The sequence below is a fragment of the Arvicola amphibius genome, chromosome 2, assembly GCF_903992535.2.
Source record: "Arvicola amphibius chromosome 2, mArvAmp1.2, whole genome shotgun sequence".
Lineage (NCBI taxonomy): Eukaryota > Metazoa > Chordata > Mammalia > Rodentia > Cricetidae > Arvicola > Arvicola amphibius.
In genome coordinates this window covers 28,154,975-28,172,612 of record NC_052048.2, presented here as the reverse complement: position 1 = coordinate 28,172,612, position 17,638 = coordinate 28,154,975, and the positions used below count along the sequence as shown (strand labels likewise).

The following is a 17,638-nucleotide window of genomic DNA, read 5'->3' as shown; positions in this document are numbered from 1 at the left end:
TATATTCAAACTACCACACTGTTAAACACCATTTAGGACAACCATCCCTACCTCTTCCCAACTTCAATATAGAACTTCACTAGTAAGCAGAATGCTTTCAAATATACATTCACTGTACTGTTTGCTACTTTACCAGACTATAAAACCTTATTTTATTAGGCATTTATTTGGTCTGGTAGTAAAAATGTACAATACTGTATCTAGAAACCTTGAGGTTTGGCAGGGGGGTGGTGGTGTTCAAGGACAGCCAGAGTTACTTAGTAAGAGTCTGTCTCAAAAAGGAAAAGTGATTTGGACACTCCAGCTCACATGCTCAAATCCTATATCCCCAACAAAACATTATTAGGAGGTAGGTTCTTTGCTTAGTAATTAGGTTTTAAGGACAATCTCATTCTGTATTAAAAGGACCCCAAGGGACTCTCTTACTATTTCTTGCCACTGACATATCAGGAAGAGTGCTGTCCAAAAGTTAGAAGTGGGTCCTCACCTGGCACTAGTGACCTGGTCTTGGACTCCTAGTCTCCAGAACTATGAAGCATGAAACAAGCATCTATAGTATTTTTGTTATACTAACCTAAACAAAGACAGAAAGCAAATAACCTCAGTGTAAAATGGCAAGTAAACATTGAAGAAATACATGTGTATGATTTCAGTGATATGGTCGCTTCTACTACATTTACATGCAACACATGTACATGAAAAGTTCACTGTAGAATTGAGGTGTGAGCTAAGTCTTGAAGAAAGTAAGAAAATAAGTAAGCATTTCCAAAGGCACTGTGTCCACTTGCCCTCAAAAAATTTTAAGTAGCATGACTATATTTCCTATAAGATATTATGCTACAAATGGCAGCCTTGAACTGTTTGGTGGTATATTAACAAGGCAAGGGAATATATTTTCCCATATCATGTACAAAATTTATTTATATAATTTATTATTTTAAAAAAACAGTTATCTAAGCCTCAGGGGTTTTTTTCAGTATTTTTGAGCTCAATATATTTCTATTTGTTCACAGACCAAAAAATGTGGCTTCCCATAGTCCTTGATTATTTGGCATTTATTAATTCCTAAACTACTGGGATAAGCTGAAATATTCAGAAGCCACAAAAAAATTTAGAATTCCTAAAGCAGGAAATTATAGTTGTAAAAAAGACATCCCCAAGTTTGTGTCTGTTCCATAATTTCTCCTTACATACACCTGGCATTTTTACTTTTAAAGAGTGTTAGTTTTTGTTTTATTTTTTTTTTCAGCATAAGATTTCTCTGTATGGCTTTGGCTATTCTGTAACTCGCTATGTGGACCAGGCTGGCCTCCAACTCATGGATCTACCTGCCTTGTCTCCCAAGTGCTGGGATTAAAGGCGTGCGTCCCCACTGCCCAGTTGAATATGTTTGTTTTTTTATTTTCCTTCCTCTCAAATCATGTTAAAAAGAATTATTCAGACTCATCCTAACAATGAGGATCCCCATCTGACCCCCATCAAAATGTGAAAGTTAGCTGGTTTATGGCAGTATGTGCCTGTGACACCAGGGAAGCTAAAATGAATTTTATGTCTAACTAGAAGCAATGGCTAATTTTATGTCAACTTGACACAGGTGAGAAGTCATTCTGGAAGAGGGAACCCCAACTGAGAATATGCCCCCACCAGATTGACCTGTGGACAACTCTATAGTGCATTTTATAATTAGTGATAGATGCTGGGAGGGTGCAGTCCATTGTGGGTGGTGCTATCACTGGGAAGTTGGTCTGGGGCTATATAAGAAAACAGGCTGAGCAAACCATAGGAAGCAAGAAAGTAAGCAGCACCCCTCCATGGCCTCTGCATAAGCTCTTGCCCCCCTGGTTCCTGCTCTGCTTGAGTTCCTATCCTGGCTTCCCTCAGTGATGATGTGATATAAACTGTAAATAAAATAAACCCTTTTTTCCTCAAGTTGCTTTTGGTCATGGAGTTTAATCATAGCAGTAGAAACCCTAAGATACAATTTATAAAATCTATTGCAGCTTTTAAAAAAGCTCCAGGTAAGATGAATTCTTCCTTTAAACTTTCTTAAAATGACATTGCCTCAGAAAGTAAGGTCTAATCACAGAGCCAGACTAAGTCTGTTTCCTCTAAAACAATGTATTTCTATTGGTTTCTGCACCCCATAAGCCTCTCTGCCAATGCAGTCATCCAAATCAGACCAAACCAAACAAAATTAGAAAAAGCCCAGGTTTTTAAAGGATAAAATGCTCCCAGATGATTTTCCAGCCCACACCACGCCACTCCCCGCCAGATAGGAGATGGGAAAGAGACTGAAAAACCATGTGTCTGTTTTCTGGAGGGCAGTTTAAATACCCTGTGGGAGTAGTCTTGAGCATCTCTTTGGGTAGGGTTATTCTTTGCCGGGCTTTCTAAGTTGCATCAGGGTTCAGAGAGAGATGGAGGAGGGGGCTTGGGGTTGAGCTTCCACCAGAACATCTATATCACACCTCTGGCTACACCTCCATGACAAATGTTTTTAACACATATCTTTCACAACAAAGCTGACGTTTCCAGGGAAACCACAGGCAAACATTCATTACTGCTTAAGCTTCACCAAAAGGTGAACTGAGGTAGCAGTGCACTGTCTCTTACTCATATTTTTTAACTGAGCAGTAGTTAGTTAGCTGCTCTCATGATTCTGGTTTTGCTGTCTGTCTCTATGAACAACCAGAGACGCAAGTAACAAATTAAAACAATCCTATATCCCTCCAGTGACTCAGAAGCCCCTAGGAATCACATGTAGAGTTACAGGAATGGGTATGTTAATGAGTAACATATATGCTAGATGATGTCATTCCATTCAAAAAGAAAGAAATCAGTGAAGCGCTAAACACAAAAGATGAATTTCCTAGTCAGCAGCACAACAGAGCACATAAATTTATCTAGGTCAAGATACTGATTAATAAAGGAAAAAGACGAAAAGGAAATTGTAACAGAAAAGGTAGTCACTCACCTCTCTCAACATATTATTCTCTTTTTCCTTTTGCTCCAAAAGACTTTCTAGGTGGTGGACGTGCATCTCTGCCTCTGCCAGCCGTCTTGTTCTTTCATGGTCTTCTTCTGTAGCTTTGGCAGAAAGCCCTTTGCTCTGTAACATCTCCAGAAGCTTCTTAATGGACTCATCCCGAGCACTTAGGGTTTGCTTTTGAGTTTCAATCCGCAGCTCCATCTCTTCCAGGGTCTTCCGCAGAAGAAACAGCTCTTTGGCTTGCCGCTCGTGCTCGGTGTGCAGCCTCTGGAAGTTCTCCTCTGTCAGCTCCGCCACACACGGCTCTCCAGTCCTACTGCTACTATCTTGCTGAAACAGCTGATTCAAGTCCCTCTGAATCCGCAACTCATCCTGGAGAGCCTGGATCGTCATCTGCATGTGCTGGGAACATCACAAAAGAAAAACACCCAAAATCAGCTTTCCCCTCAATTAGCAAAGACAGAGCAGCTTGCAGGCAGCTAAAAATAGCTGTAAGGGTTCTCAGAAATCTGCATTCAGCAAATTAGTATTCACCTTATTCTCTCTTAATTCAAATTTTAAAATTATGGTAATAATCCACAATTATCAGCAATTTAATTTGTGCTTATTCCCACCAGGAAAGTAGTCCTTTACTTTTATAAGCCACAATAAAAAAGCCACAATCTAGACATCTCAAAATTTAATAGAAGGTATCTTAAAGGGACAGAGAAGACTATCATCAGGAATAAAAACAAACTTTATCTCAAAATACAAAAATATATCAAAACACAAGATGACTTTTAATTATTGTAAACATTAGCAAGTACTAGTATTTAATGAGTGGTTATATATAACTTTTTAATTATAATTTAACCTTCAGTATCATCACATACATCCACACAAACTCATGAATTCACATACAAACACCAAAATCAGGCATAATAGTATATCCCTACATATCAGCATTTGGAGGACTGGACTAGGGCAGGAGTATCTCAAGTTTAAGGCAAAAGTGATACATACAAATCAAAAAGTAAAACTACTTAACATAAACCCTATCTTCATAAGGACTTTAAGGGTCTAATGTTGTTGCTGACTGCAGGTACAAACAATGCTGTACTCCGTCTCTCTCTACAGCTTATTCATCTTGCTTCGCTGGAAATTTATGGACACTGATAAGTAACTCTCCATATTTCCTTTTTCTCAATCCCTGGCAAAGTAACATTACATTCTTTGGCTGAGTGAATGTAACTCTTTGGTATACCATTTCAATTTTACTGAAGTGACTGTGTTAACTGTCGACTTAAAGTGATCTGGGTCTATCACGGAGACAAGCTAGCAGGCACACCTGTAAAGGTCACTGATGAGGTTAACGGAGGCAAAAAAGACCCACACCACAAGTGAGTGGCGCCAGTCCCAAACTGGATGAAAAGGAGAAAGCTAGACTAGCACAGACAAGTATCTCTCTCTGCTTCCCAACTTGGGAACAACCTGACCAGCTGTTTCACTGCACCTCAAATTGTAAGCCAAAGTAAACCCTCCCCTTTTAACATTGCTACTGTTGAGGTATTTTATCACGGCAACCGAAAAGTGGCTAAGATACGAGTATTCTAGTAGGGAGGTGATTCTTTACGTAACATTAGCAAAATAAACTTTCATTTTCTGTGTATGCCACAAATCTTTCCAATTGTGTCATTTGTCACTTAGCACTACTTATGATTTTTATAACATTTTCACTTACTCTGTGTATGAGAGAGGAACGGGAAAGAGCATGAGCACATATGTGGCACCAGTTATGGTGCAAGTGTGGAGATCAGAGGACAACTTTCAAGAGTCAGTTCCCTCCTTCTACCACATCGTTCTGGAAATCAAACCCAACACCAGCAGTATGGCAGCAGCACCATTACCCACTGAGCTGTCTCCTAAGATCACTTATGATGACTTTAGTGTGTGTGTGTGTGTGTGTGTGTGTGTGTGTAGTACTAGGGATCAAACCTAGGACTTGCTCATTCTAGACCAGTATTCTACCACTTAGCTATGCCCTGGCTCCAGACTAGATTTATGTTGTTTTGTTTGGTTGGCTTTCATATAAAGACAAATAGTCTTCTTTTTAATCTCTGATTTTGGTATTATTTGCTTAGCAAGCAGTAAATTTTATTTCTGGTAATATTCAAACTCTAAAAATCATTGGCTATGTTTTTTAACATGAATAAAATTACAAATAAACTACCAGATATTTTAATGTATTGGTGTGGGACAGTTCTATATTCTGTCAATTATATTTTAACTAAATGCTGATTAGCTGATAGCCAGGCAGGAAGTATAGGCGGAAAAACTAGACAGGAAGTAGAGGTGGGGCAATGAAAAAAGGAGTATTCTGGGAAGAAGGAAGCTCTTTCCACAGTCCTGTCCAGACCACGGAAGAAGCAGGGTGTGACCTACCCCACTGAAAAAGGTACTGAGCCATGTGGCTAGCAAAGGTAAGAATAATGTGTTAATGTAAGTTATAAGAGCTAGTAGGAAGCCTGAGTTAATGGGCCAATTAGTTTATAAATTATGTAGACCTCTGTATAATTTCTTTGGGAGTTACTGGCTGTGGGAACTGGGTAGGACAGATACCCCAACAAGCAGGCCCATGTGTTACAATGTATGAATGCAAGTTTCAAAATTCATTTAAGTGCCAGCAACAGATTTCAAATATTTAATAGCAGTTGGATATTAGTGGTCTCAATAAAAAAAGATGCATGGAAATACTGATTCCCAAAAGCCTATTGCTCAAAATACAAACAGTTCTCGGAGAAAGCCCTGCAAAAGAAAATGTCAGAAGTTAAACTAAGAGTGTTGGTTCACCCCTATAATCTCATCTCTGGGAGGCAGAAGAATTGAAACCAGCCTCAGCTACTGAGTCCAAAACAGAAATCTATCAAAAGTTAAATTCAAGAGGAGAATTGTTTCTAAGTATGGCTATTCCTCTGTCTTTTTAACATTATCAATTCACTGAGATCAGAAGTAATGTAAGTTAAAGCTAATAATCTTACACACACTTAACTGTGGCAGGACAATTACTATTTTGGAGAGGGAAGATAGAACTAGTGGTGTGTTGACTTCGTTAGCTCTACTCAGAGGCAATTCCTTCATGACACATAGGCAACACCCCACTTCAGGCTACAATTGAGAAAGCTTTACTTTATTATAAGTACTGCTTCCCCAACCCCACCCAAAAAACCCACCTGCTGCCAACTATTTTAGAAGAAGGGAAAGAGTCCAAAAAGAAACTGGACAAACTTTAGAAGAACCCACTTTAAAATCAGAACTGGGGTATCTGCAATCACCATCAAGCTAAATTCTTACAGAAGGGCTAACCAATGTGGTAAGATAAATAAATAAAAGCTAATACAACGTAGAAGTGAATAAACAAACCCTTACCCAAAGATTGTATGAGGAAAATGTGAGAAATTATGAAAACAGCTGTATAATTAAGCATAAAACCAGAAGAGTGAATATAAGAGCAATATAAAGGGGCTGGAGAGTTGACTCAGCAGTAAAGAACAAGTATTGTCTGTGCACAAACACACTCAAAAATACACACTATACACATGATTAAAAAGAAAATATAAAACAACATCAACATAGAGATTTCACATTTCTCTATACAGGAACAAAACCTTTAAAAATCTATTTTTTTACAGTAGCTTTTTAAAATTTAACATACAAAATACAGTTTTCCTTAGGGCATTTTCATACCTAATTGGTTTGGGTTGATTCTCCTCCCTGCCCAGTCCACTCCCAATCCCCCATGTCCCTTTTGCAATAGTATCTCCCCGACTTCCTCTTCCATAGGACATCTGGTCTACTTCACTCCCCACACTCCTTCCTTACAGATTCTTATTGCTCATCTCAGAAGCCACTCTTTCTAGTTTCCTGGCTCTTCTGCGCCTACTCCCACCTATGTGTTTACATTGAACAATAGAAGCTAGGCTCAGCAGATGAAAGAGAGCACATGATATTTCTCTTTCTGGACCTGGATCACCACACTCAATACATATTTTCTATTTTTGTCAATTTTCCTGCAAATTTCATTTTTCTTTACAGCTGAATAAAAAATTATTGTGCATATATATGGACCATATTTTCTTTATCTAGTCAATTATCAATGAACATCTAAGCTGAATCCATTTCCTTGTTACTGTAAACAGAGCAAAAAACCCATGGATGTCAAAGTATTTCTGTGATAGGACACATAAAACAGTATGTCTTTGGAAATGAAGCAAGAGGACTGAGTTCAAATCCCCAGCACCCTTGTAAAAGCTGGACACAGCAGCACATGCCTGTAACCCCAGCAGCAGAACAGGAAAGGAGACAACAAACAACAAGGAGAGCTGGGGAGCTGACTGTTAAATAGACCAGCTCAGTGACAGTCCCTGTCTCGGGCCAATATGGCAGAAAGTGATAGAAGAAGATACCCAACATCTTCCTGTGGCCTCTACATGCATGAGTATAGGCATATGCGATTGTACATTTGCACACATGCATGTTAAGTCTAATAAAACTTTTGCACATGCTTTCATAAAAATTTCTACACAGTTCTTTAGGCAGATTAAAATAATGAAGAAAAGTTGGGTATTTAGCACTGAAGGAAAACAAAGAAAAACTGTTTTTAAAAGTCAGAAGGTCACTGGTAGGAATGGTGCACACTTTTAATCCCAGCACTCAGGAGGCAGAAGCAGGTGGTTCCTCTGAAAAGTCGAGGCCAGCCTGGTCTACAAAGTGAGTTCCAGGACAGCCAGGACTGTTACACAGAGAAACCCTGTCTCAAAAAACAAAAACAAACAAACAAACAAACAAACAAAAAAAACCCAAAGTTAGAATGTCAAAAATAGACATATTTAGTTGGAGTTTTTCTGCCAACCACAAATAAACAATGATATTATTATTATAAATTATATAAACTATAAACTTGTAACAATTAATCTCATAGTACAAAAAGAATTCAACAAGCCTACCAATGGAACAAACCTTAAAATAGAGAAGCACTTAAATCTCTAAAAGAAAGTGAGAGAGGTGGGAAAGAGAAAGGGAAAGGGGGGAAGAGGTGAAAGGGGAAGGAAGAGGAAGAGAGAGAAAGGACATCAAGATTCATAAAAGAAGTAGGGTAATTCATTCCACAAAGTGGATGTTTAGGGCATTGGGGCATAATTCTTCTCAAGGATTCAACATTGAGGAGGCTGAATCAAAGTGCTTGGAGGCAGGGATGACCATGGATCACACCCATGCACACACACAACTATTCCCCTACTCCCTCTAATAGTTACGTATGAAACCGGGAGCCTTGTGCATGCTAGGCAAATACTCTATCACTGAGCTAACCCAGCAAAACCCTTTCATTTTGAAAGCATAGTTGTATCACAGTAAAGAAGCCCAAAATGTATTTTAAACATACTTCTAAATACAAGGCAATAAAACAAGTTGTAGACTTGTTTTTAATATTTTTCTTATTACAAACTAAAAGTTATAAATAGGTGTTAAATTTTTAAATAATACACAATGTACACTAAAACTGATTCTCTTTTAATTCGTTTCGGTCATCTTTGGAAAAAACATTCAACTTTTTAAACAATAATGTATCATAGAAAATATAGAAATACAAAATACACTAGCCAAGATAGCCATAGTAGTATTACATATGAAAAACAAAAATATTAATGTCAACAATAGAAGATGGCTAAAAGTATGACATTCTGACATGTCTGTGTGTGCATGCATGCACAGGTGTTTGGCTCTTCTAGAGCTGGGGTCACAGCAGGCTATGAGCCATCCAATCTGGGTGTTGGGAACTCAACTTGGGTCCTCTACAAGAGCAGTACATTCTGTTAACCACTAAGCAATTTCTTCAGCCCCCTGGAATTTTTGTGTTGTTTTATTAATATAAAAATAAATGTTCTGCCTGATAAGGCAACTCGGGAACAGAACGTCTGCAAATGTTTGCATGTATGTATGTGTGTATACACACACATAAATATATGTGTGTGTGCATGCACACACACACATATATAATGTGTGCATTCACATACTCACATACATATATACACACATCTACATCAGATAATTACAGGAATTAGACTTTCTCTGCAAAAATTTCTGTACTCTATATATTTATTAATTTGCAATAAGAAAAAATATTCTACCCATTATTGTATTATTGACTTTGTAAATGGAAAAGCAACAGTGCTAAATACAACATTTGCTTCCTAAAGATAACACACATGTGCTTATAACAAAGGAAACTAGATACAACATTCTTCTCACAAGCACAGATCAATATCCTTCTCAATGTTCCTTGAAGGACACACCCTTCTAAAGACTTCAAAATCAATTCCTCAGTAATTAAGTTGGTCTCTAGTCAAGATACATTCATTACAACTATGTGAGCATTCCATAAACTAAAGTGTTTCCTGGCTAGTGATAGCCAGTAAGCAAGACAGACAAGATCAGAAGCAAACTGCTGTATTAGCACATCTTCGGACTGGACATTCCACTGTTTGCAGTCAAACTTTTCAGAGAAAGTTTAGAGCACTCGTGCCTATCACTTTAATCTTTTAAACATGTGCTTCATGATCTTACACTGAACGTGTTCAGGAATGGACTTCACTAACTGGGCATATTTAGAAATGGGCCAGCACTTCTATGAATATTTATAGGCTAGGTGAATAAAATCACATGCTTCCTTTGTCAGAGGGGGGCACTGCTCTGAAAATAACTCCCCAGCTCTCCTGGCCTGCTGCAGGTAATAAATCTTTCTACACTCTTTATGTCATGACTGCTCAATTTGGCTTTGCACTCACCAAGACATGAGCTCTCTATGTTGACTTACACTAGTAGACTAAGAAATTTGCTCAACACTGAAACATACACTAATATGGGACATTTAAACACTATTAAGCAATAGTTTTGACTGCTTTTGTACGTAAAATCTTCTTGCTTTAAAAATTGCTTTTCCCAGCACTCGGGAGGCAGAGGCAGGCGGATCTCTGAGTTCGAGGCCAGCCTGGTCTACAAGAGCTAGTTCCAGGACAGGCTCTAGAAACTACAGGGAAACCCTGTCTCGAAAAACCAAAAAAAAAAAAAAAAATTGCTTTTCCATTCTACCTCTAGAATGTAATCAAGTTCAAAGTCAGCACAGTACAATATTTAGCCAATAACCTGAAATCGATAAATAAAAGCTCCATTGGGCAACAGACTGCTCTCTTACATGGAGCTCTTACATGGAGATGGGGAATCTATAAAATCATCTTACATTCTAACAAGCATCAGTGGGAGCGTATGCCCATCACTGAGGAACCTTTTGACATTTGGAGCAAGATTATAATAGGATCTTTGAAATCAAAATGTCAAACTGACACACCAGCTATGGCAACTACTCTGAAATCCAGTGACTAAGATAAAAATACAACAAAGGCGGCAAACTACAAAACACACAGTCTTTCTGGTTCTCAAGTTTGTTTCTGTAACAGCATTAGTTCATGCATAATTATGGTAAAGAGAAGACGTTACTGAACCAGAATCCTGTGGATTCATCAACAACTTTTCCAGACAAAGAGCAGAGACAAAATTACTATGTAAAAAACAGAACACTCATGTAAAGCTTGGTGTCACATCTATACTCCCAGAACTGGGGAGACAGAGGCAGGAAGACAACTACAAGGTCGGGTAGTCTAGGCTACATACAAAGTTTCAGAAGCCAGGGCTACACGGGGAAACAGTCTCAAGACAAAACAAACAAAAGAGGAAAAGAATACCAAGAATACTTTCATCTTTACCTTTAGAAAATTAAAACTGCATACGACTTCCAGAACTACCTCCCCCATCTCCAGGTACTTCAAGATGCATTCCTCTGTGGTCTCAGTACAGCACACAGTATTTCTACTCATGTATCCCCAGTATGTGCTGGAGCAGGCACAATGACCTGGGACTATGCAACCAATCTCCCAAGGTAATGGTTTTTATTATTGTCTGGTTATTAACTTAGATATAGAGAGAGTATTTTCTCCCAAATTCCTAACTTTCCAAAAGTGAAATTTTATAGAAACTGATAGTCATTATGTAACTGTAAAAAATACCTATATTATAAACTACTGACTTTTAAACTTACTTATAAAATGTGTTGCAAAAATAATTTAATACTTGAGTCACCTTTTATCAGTAAAGAAAAATAAAATTTAAAATAGGTAAGGACATCTCCCATAAAATACAGCAAACATTAATTTTAAAAACTATTTAAAGATGCTCACCATTTAAAGTATTTTATATGACAAATTTTTTAAGTGCAATTACAGTGTCTTCCAAGTAAATAATACCATTTAGGTGCTTTTAGTTCCAGCCATCAATAGGCAGAGGCAGGTGGATCACTGTGAGTTCCAAGTCAGGCAGACTGTCTCAGAAACAGACACACACTATCAAAGTTCCAATACATTAGGTTTGTGCTTTTTGTTTTGTTCTGTTTTTTAGGAAAGAGTCTAAGTATCCCAGGCTGACTTCAAACTTACTATGTAGCTGAAGTTCAACTTAAACTTATGGTCAGAGACTGGAGAGATGGCTCAGTGGTTTAAAGCACAAATTGCCCTTGCAGAGGACATAGGTCCAGCTTTCAGTACTATACTGTGGTTCACAACCAATCCTAACTTCAGTTCCGGGGCTCTGACACCCTCTGCTGATTTCCACAGGCACGAGGCATGCACAGAGTGCTTGTACTACACTTGGGCAAAATACTCATCCCACACAAAATAAGTATTAAATAACAATAACATCCATTATGAGTTCTGCTTTATGTAAAAGTGAAAACTCACAAACTCCTACATTCCCTTGTAGGTAGCAAAGGCCGGTGATCCAGACTACCAATTGACCAAAAGCACCCAAGGCTGGGGTGGAGCTGAGTGACATGAGGAATGAGGCTGTGTCATTGGCTCACACACACGCTGGCAGAGGAACCCTGCACTGCTAGGCTCATGGAGCCATCACAGCACCAACAGGAATATCTGCCCTAGTCAGGAAAGCAACAGTGGTGGAAGCTGCCGGACGTGAGATGCTCCACCCCGACCACTAAACATCTGTTTCATAAAACCTTTTTCTATTACATATCATTATTCTGGAAGAGAAATAGATTTGTTTAACCTAGTTGCAAACTGAAATCAAATCCTAAGATATACATATATCAAGTATTACACAAAAGCAGGATACTTCAATTCAAAAATTTCTTAATGGTGAAAAGTCTATCATAAAAAATAATAACTTTAAAATAGAACAAACAGCCAATCAATATAAAGTTAACACTGATATTATGTGATTTGTAAGGGATACTGTGAAGAAATATGAACAAGAGGTTCTGTAAGTTTACCCCCACCCATCATGTTTATTATTCTTTGGGGGGGTATTGTTTTGTTTTGGGTTTTTGGGGTTTTGGGGGGCGTTTGTTTTCTTCATTTTTTATTTTTTCAAGACAGAGTTTATCTGTGTAACAATCTTGGCCATCATGGAACTCAACTCTGTAGACCAGGCTGTCCTTAAACTGAGAGATTCACCTGCCTCTACCTCCCTAGTGCTGGGATTAAAGGCATGTGCCACTACGACCCATATATTATTCTAAACAGTAAGTATTACAGCTCACTCAATAGCAGTCAAAAACAGACTAAATTCTAAGTGATTAATTCTGATATTTTGGATTGTAATGACATATAAATGTATGGACTTAGTCTTTGGCATATTTTACTTTACAATATGACAAATTCATTTATTATATGACAAAAGATCTTTTTGGGTTTCTGTATCAATATGAACTTTACAAGAGAGACTACAGTGAAGATAGTAACAAGGAACTGGTACTTACCACATGTAATTCCCAATATAAATGCTCCATGAATCTTAATTTATTTAATCCCACATTTCACTCATGATACAGTATTATCTTCATTGTATAGATCGGGAATCTCTCTGCATTCCTTGGATCAGTAATCTCTGAGCTTACTGATCTCACAGTTTGTGATAAAATGATGCTATAATGAAGCTATACTACTTCTAAGACACACACGCACACACACACACGCACACACACACACGCACACACACACACATATTACATGTTCCCTCTAATGGATAATGAATATCTCCAAATTACAGTAATATGAAAGTACCAACATTCTGGGAAATATATATTTTCAGATATACTAATTTTATATTCTTATATGTAAAACATGAAGTTCAAGGAAATCTTTAACATTAAATATTTCGCTCATATTTTAAAAAGTTATGCCTATGTGAGGAAACAGCTTCAACTTATAGATAACTCCACTGTTGAAGTACCCATGTCAAAATACTCTGGAATTTGACTGCTCCAAAAAATCTTGTTTATAAACACAATATGCATATTCCATGTTCACGTGGTTCTAAACTCTTTAAGTACATATCTGTTCCTCTTTCTCCCTGCTTTCCTTCCCTCAAAAAACAAGCATGCTAGCTGGCATTCATGGTAAGCACTCAATGCATACGTACTGACATACTAATTAGACAATGCTGTGTTGAAATACCAAGGCATCTTATAGGAATGAATGCAATTAGATCTCTTCCTTCTTCTCATTGGGAAATCACATACACAATCACAATGTATTCCCAGAACATGCAGTGATACACCATGAGAAAAACAGCTAACACTCATTTTGTCTAACTGCTGAATTATGAACTCTCCAAGATTAAGTACATTCATTTGCTAGCCAAATAGTCAAAGTACAAAATAAATTTAAAAGGGGGGTAAGGCATCCAATTGAAACACAAAAACCACAGTAAAATAATAAGTATTATATTTTAAAAGAGAAGCCTACGAGGAGCCATATCTAGCACTCAGGAACTGGCAGGAAATTGCCACAGAGGCTAACCTGTAAAGCAGGGGGGGGGGGGGGGTGGCGGTCTGAATGAGAATGTTCTCCATAGCTCATTATGTTCAAATACTTGGTCCTCGGCTGGCAGAACTGTTTGGGAAGGACTAGAAAGTTGTGGCCTTTTTGGAGGAAGTGTGTGTCACTAGGGGTAGGTTTAAAAGATTCAAGCCATTCCCAATGTCTGTCTCTGTGTCTCTTTTCTCCCCTCCTTCCCTCACTTCAACTTTCAGAACAAGATGGAAGCTCCCAGCTACTGCTCCAGTGATATGCCCTTCTTTCCTGCAGCCATCCGTGTTCCCTGAAATGATGGCCATGGACTCTAACCCTACCCAAATTAAACACTTTATAAGTTGTCTTGGACATGGTTTCTCTTCATATCAATAGAAAAGTAAGACAGAAGAAAATGAAAGAGAGGGAGGATATGGTGGTGCTTCCCAGTATTCAGGAAGCAGAGACAGACAGATCTCCAGGACAGCTAGGGTTACACAGGGATAGCCTGTCTTAAAAAATTAAAGAATAAAATTAAATTTAAAAAGAGGAGGCATGGCAGTGGTGGCAGCAGTAGCAATCACTCAATGGTTTAACTTGAAAGTTTGGCAAATACTCATAAATTGAGAGTTGTGACATCAAATATAAATTTAAAGTTCAATACTGTACATCACAGAATCAATTATAACAATCAAGTCTCTGTAATAGTAAACTCCTGTTATGGCTGGGCATGGCAGTTAGTAAACACCTTCATGCCAGCATTCAGAAGGCTTAGGCAAGAAGATTGTAAAGCTACCCTGAACCACACAAGATTATCTCAAATATAAACTCAAAAGAATCCCTGCTGTCATTACATACTAGTCAGTACAATTATGTCTACTCATTCAGTGCCCTGAACAAATACACTGTAACACAACAAAACATAAATATCTGATTATGTAAAATTCAGATTTTAAAAACTTATTTTGTAATAAATGTCACTAAAAATATTTACTATGAAACATCAACTGAAGCATGTGCTAAGGGTCCTCAAAGATAGCTCAGCTAGTAAAGATACCTGTTCCCAAGTTGGCTCAGCTGGTAGATACCTGTTCACAAGCTGGCAACCCGAGTTTAATCCCCAGGCCCCTCATGGTGGAAGGAGAGAACCGACTCTCACAAGCTGTCCTCTGACATCCATGCCCACACTCTGGCACATGCGCATGCAAACATACACAAAAGAGAAGTGTAATAACAGTTTCCTAGTCCATTCTGGAGCTGGAGAGGAGCCGCTGCACTGAGAGCTCGCACTGAACTCCAGCTCCAAGGAGATCTGATATCTCTGGCCACCACAGGTACCTGCACATATGTGCACATACCCACATACCGACACATATATACACAAATAAGTAAAAACAAAATAAATTTTAAAAAGTATATTCTTAAAAAGAAATAAAATTCAGCTTCACTCAGAATAACTAAGAAATAATGTTTAATTTTATGAAGCTGCTATGTTTCTGATAAATGAACACTTGGCACAAGGAGTCACACCTAGTATCCATTTCCTGCTACAATGCCAGTAGCCAGTACATCCAATTTGAAGTTCCTCTGAAGCCAATGAGTAGGCAGAAAACAACTAGAGCCAAAATGGGAAACACATGGGATTTATTCTCTGGGAAAAAAAAAAAAAAAAAAAAAAACAGAGGAGGAAGGAAAGGGGAAAGCCATCTGTCACAAGAACTGTAACAAGCCACCTCAATCTAGGCACTCAAATTTTAGATTTTAACTGTAGTTATCTATTTAATGGTCTGTAGTTTTCAAATTTTACTCATGATAAATTATGAATGGAATAGACAAGAGGAAGAAAATTACAACAATGCAACCCTATCTATTAAAAAGCAATAACCTAAAAGCAAAGAGGAGGGGAAGAAGAGAAAGGGTGGAGGAGGGAGGGAGTTAAAGATCAGAGTTGAGAATGCTGCCTCAAACCTGTAATACCAGCATCCAAATACAGAGGCAAGGGAGAGGGAAGAGGAGGGGGAAAGGGAGGGGAAGGGAAGAAAGAGGAAACAGGGAAGAGACAAGGGGAGGAGAGAGGAGGGGAGGAGGGAGGGAGGGAGGAAGGAAGGGACGGAGGGGAGGGAAGGGGAGGGGAGGGGGGAAGGGAGAGGGAGGGGGGGAGGGAAGCCAAGCCTTATTTTCTCAAAATAAAAAAGATGGGCCAGGAAGACAGCTCAGTGGATGATGGTGCTTGATACCAACCAAGCCCAATGAGCTGAGTATGATCCCCAGAACTCACATGATGAAAACAGTTGACTCCTAAGCTGTCTTCTAACTTCCACATAACCGCCATGGCACACACATATACACGCTCTCTCTCTCTCTCTCTCTCTCTCTCTCTCTCTCTCTCTCTCTCTCTCTCTCTCTCTCACACACACACACACACACACACACACACACACACACACATGCATATACACACACCACAAAATTTAATCAGTCTGTTGCACAGACTCACTTGTGGTGTTCACTGTAAAATTCACTACTTACAGTGAATCTGAGTCAATAATAGGACTGTTTTGTTGAAAGAACTGTTTCGAGCAAATAAATATACTAACAAAATTTAAAAAATTTAAACAGTCAACAGCCGGGCAATGGTGGCACACACCTTTAATCCCAGCACTCAGGAGGCAGAAGCAGGCAGATCCCTGTGAGTTCGAGGCCAGCCTGGTCTACAAGAGCTAGTTCCAGGACAGGCTTGATAAGCTACAGCGAAACCCTGTCTCAAAAAACCAAAAAAAAAAAAAAAAAAAATTAACCAGTTAATAAACCAATAAATACATAAAAAAAAAAAAACAAGAGAAATAAGAATTTTTAATTATAGGGGGCTGGAGAGATGGCTCATTGGTTAAGAGCATTGCCTGCTCTTCCAAAGGTCCTGAGTTCAATTCCCGGCAACCACATGGTGGCTCACAACCATCTGTAATGAGGTCTGGTGCCCTCTTCTGGCCTGCAGGAATACACGCAGACGGAATATTGTATACATAATAAATAAATAAATAAATATTAAAAAATAATTTTAATTATAAAGAATGACATTTAAAATTTTTATTTTTTGTTACTTCGGTATGTATTTCATTTTGTTTTGTTTTGTTTTTGAAACAGGGTGTTTCTATTTGATCCTGGAGTGGCTCTGCCCATCATGGAATTCACTATGCAGATCAGGCTGGCCTTGAATCCACAGAGATCCAACAGCCTCTGGCTCTCTAATGCTAGGATCAAAGGCATACACTCCTGGCTTCTGTGTGCATTTCAATAAAGTTTTTACTTTAAGTTGATGACTCGAGAGGTAAATTTATGTTCCTTAAAATAATATAATATGTTATTTATGAGAAGGGTACAGAACAGAAGTTACCTTTGCCCAAATTGATAATTAATTATCCTAATGATATAAAAACTGAAGTCTTTCATGGTTCAGAAATTATATACTTATTGTTCAAAAGTTCAGTAAATAGAATATCACCAAGTATAACAACTCAATCAACAAACCTCTGGGGAAAACCCATGAAGTCAAACAAAAATAAATGAAATGTTCACACATCATGAGGTAATAAATGTTGAATTCTTCAGGGGTAACTGTGGGCAGCTACAATATACAGATACTTTAATCTTTCCTTTTCCTAAAACACTCAGTGTGGAAGGAAAGAAATGCTAGGTGTCCTGAGACTATACAGAGCCGTGGAGCACGGATTCTGAGCTGGAATTCCGTCTCTGCCAC

The 17,638-nt window shown here is 38.3% G+C and overlaps 1 protein-coding gene across 7 annotated transcripts in view; it reads right to left on the bottom strand.

Annotated features, from left to right (window-relative positions):
* Erc1 (ELKS/RAB6-interacting/CAST family member 1) overlaps nt 1-17,638 on the bottom strand; it is a 327,887-nt gene that overhangs the window by 274,733 nt on the left and 35,516 nt on the right. For all 7 annotated transcript variants that reach the window (XM_038318227.2, XM_042054451.1, XM_038318230.1 and 4 more), the window contains exon 3: nt 2,975-3,391. In XM_038318227.2, coding sequence (XP_038174155.1) covers nt 2,975-3,391 — 417 coding nt within the window. The remainder of the gene's footprint in view (nt 1-2,974; nt 3,392-17,638) is intronic.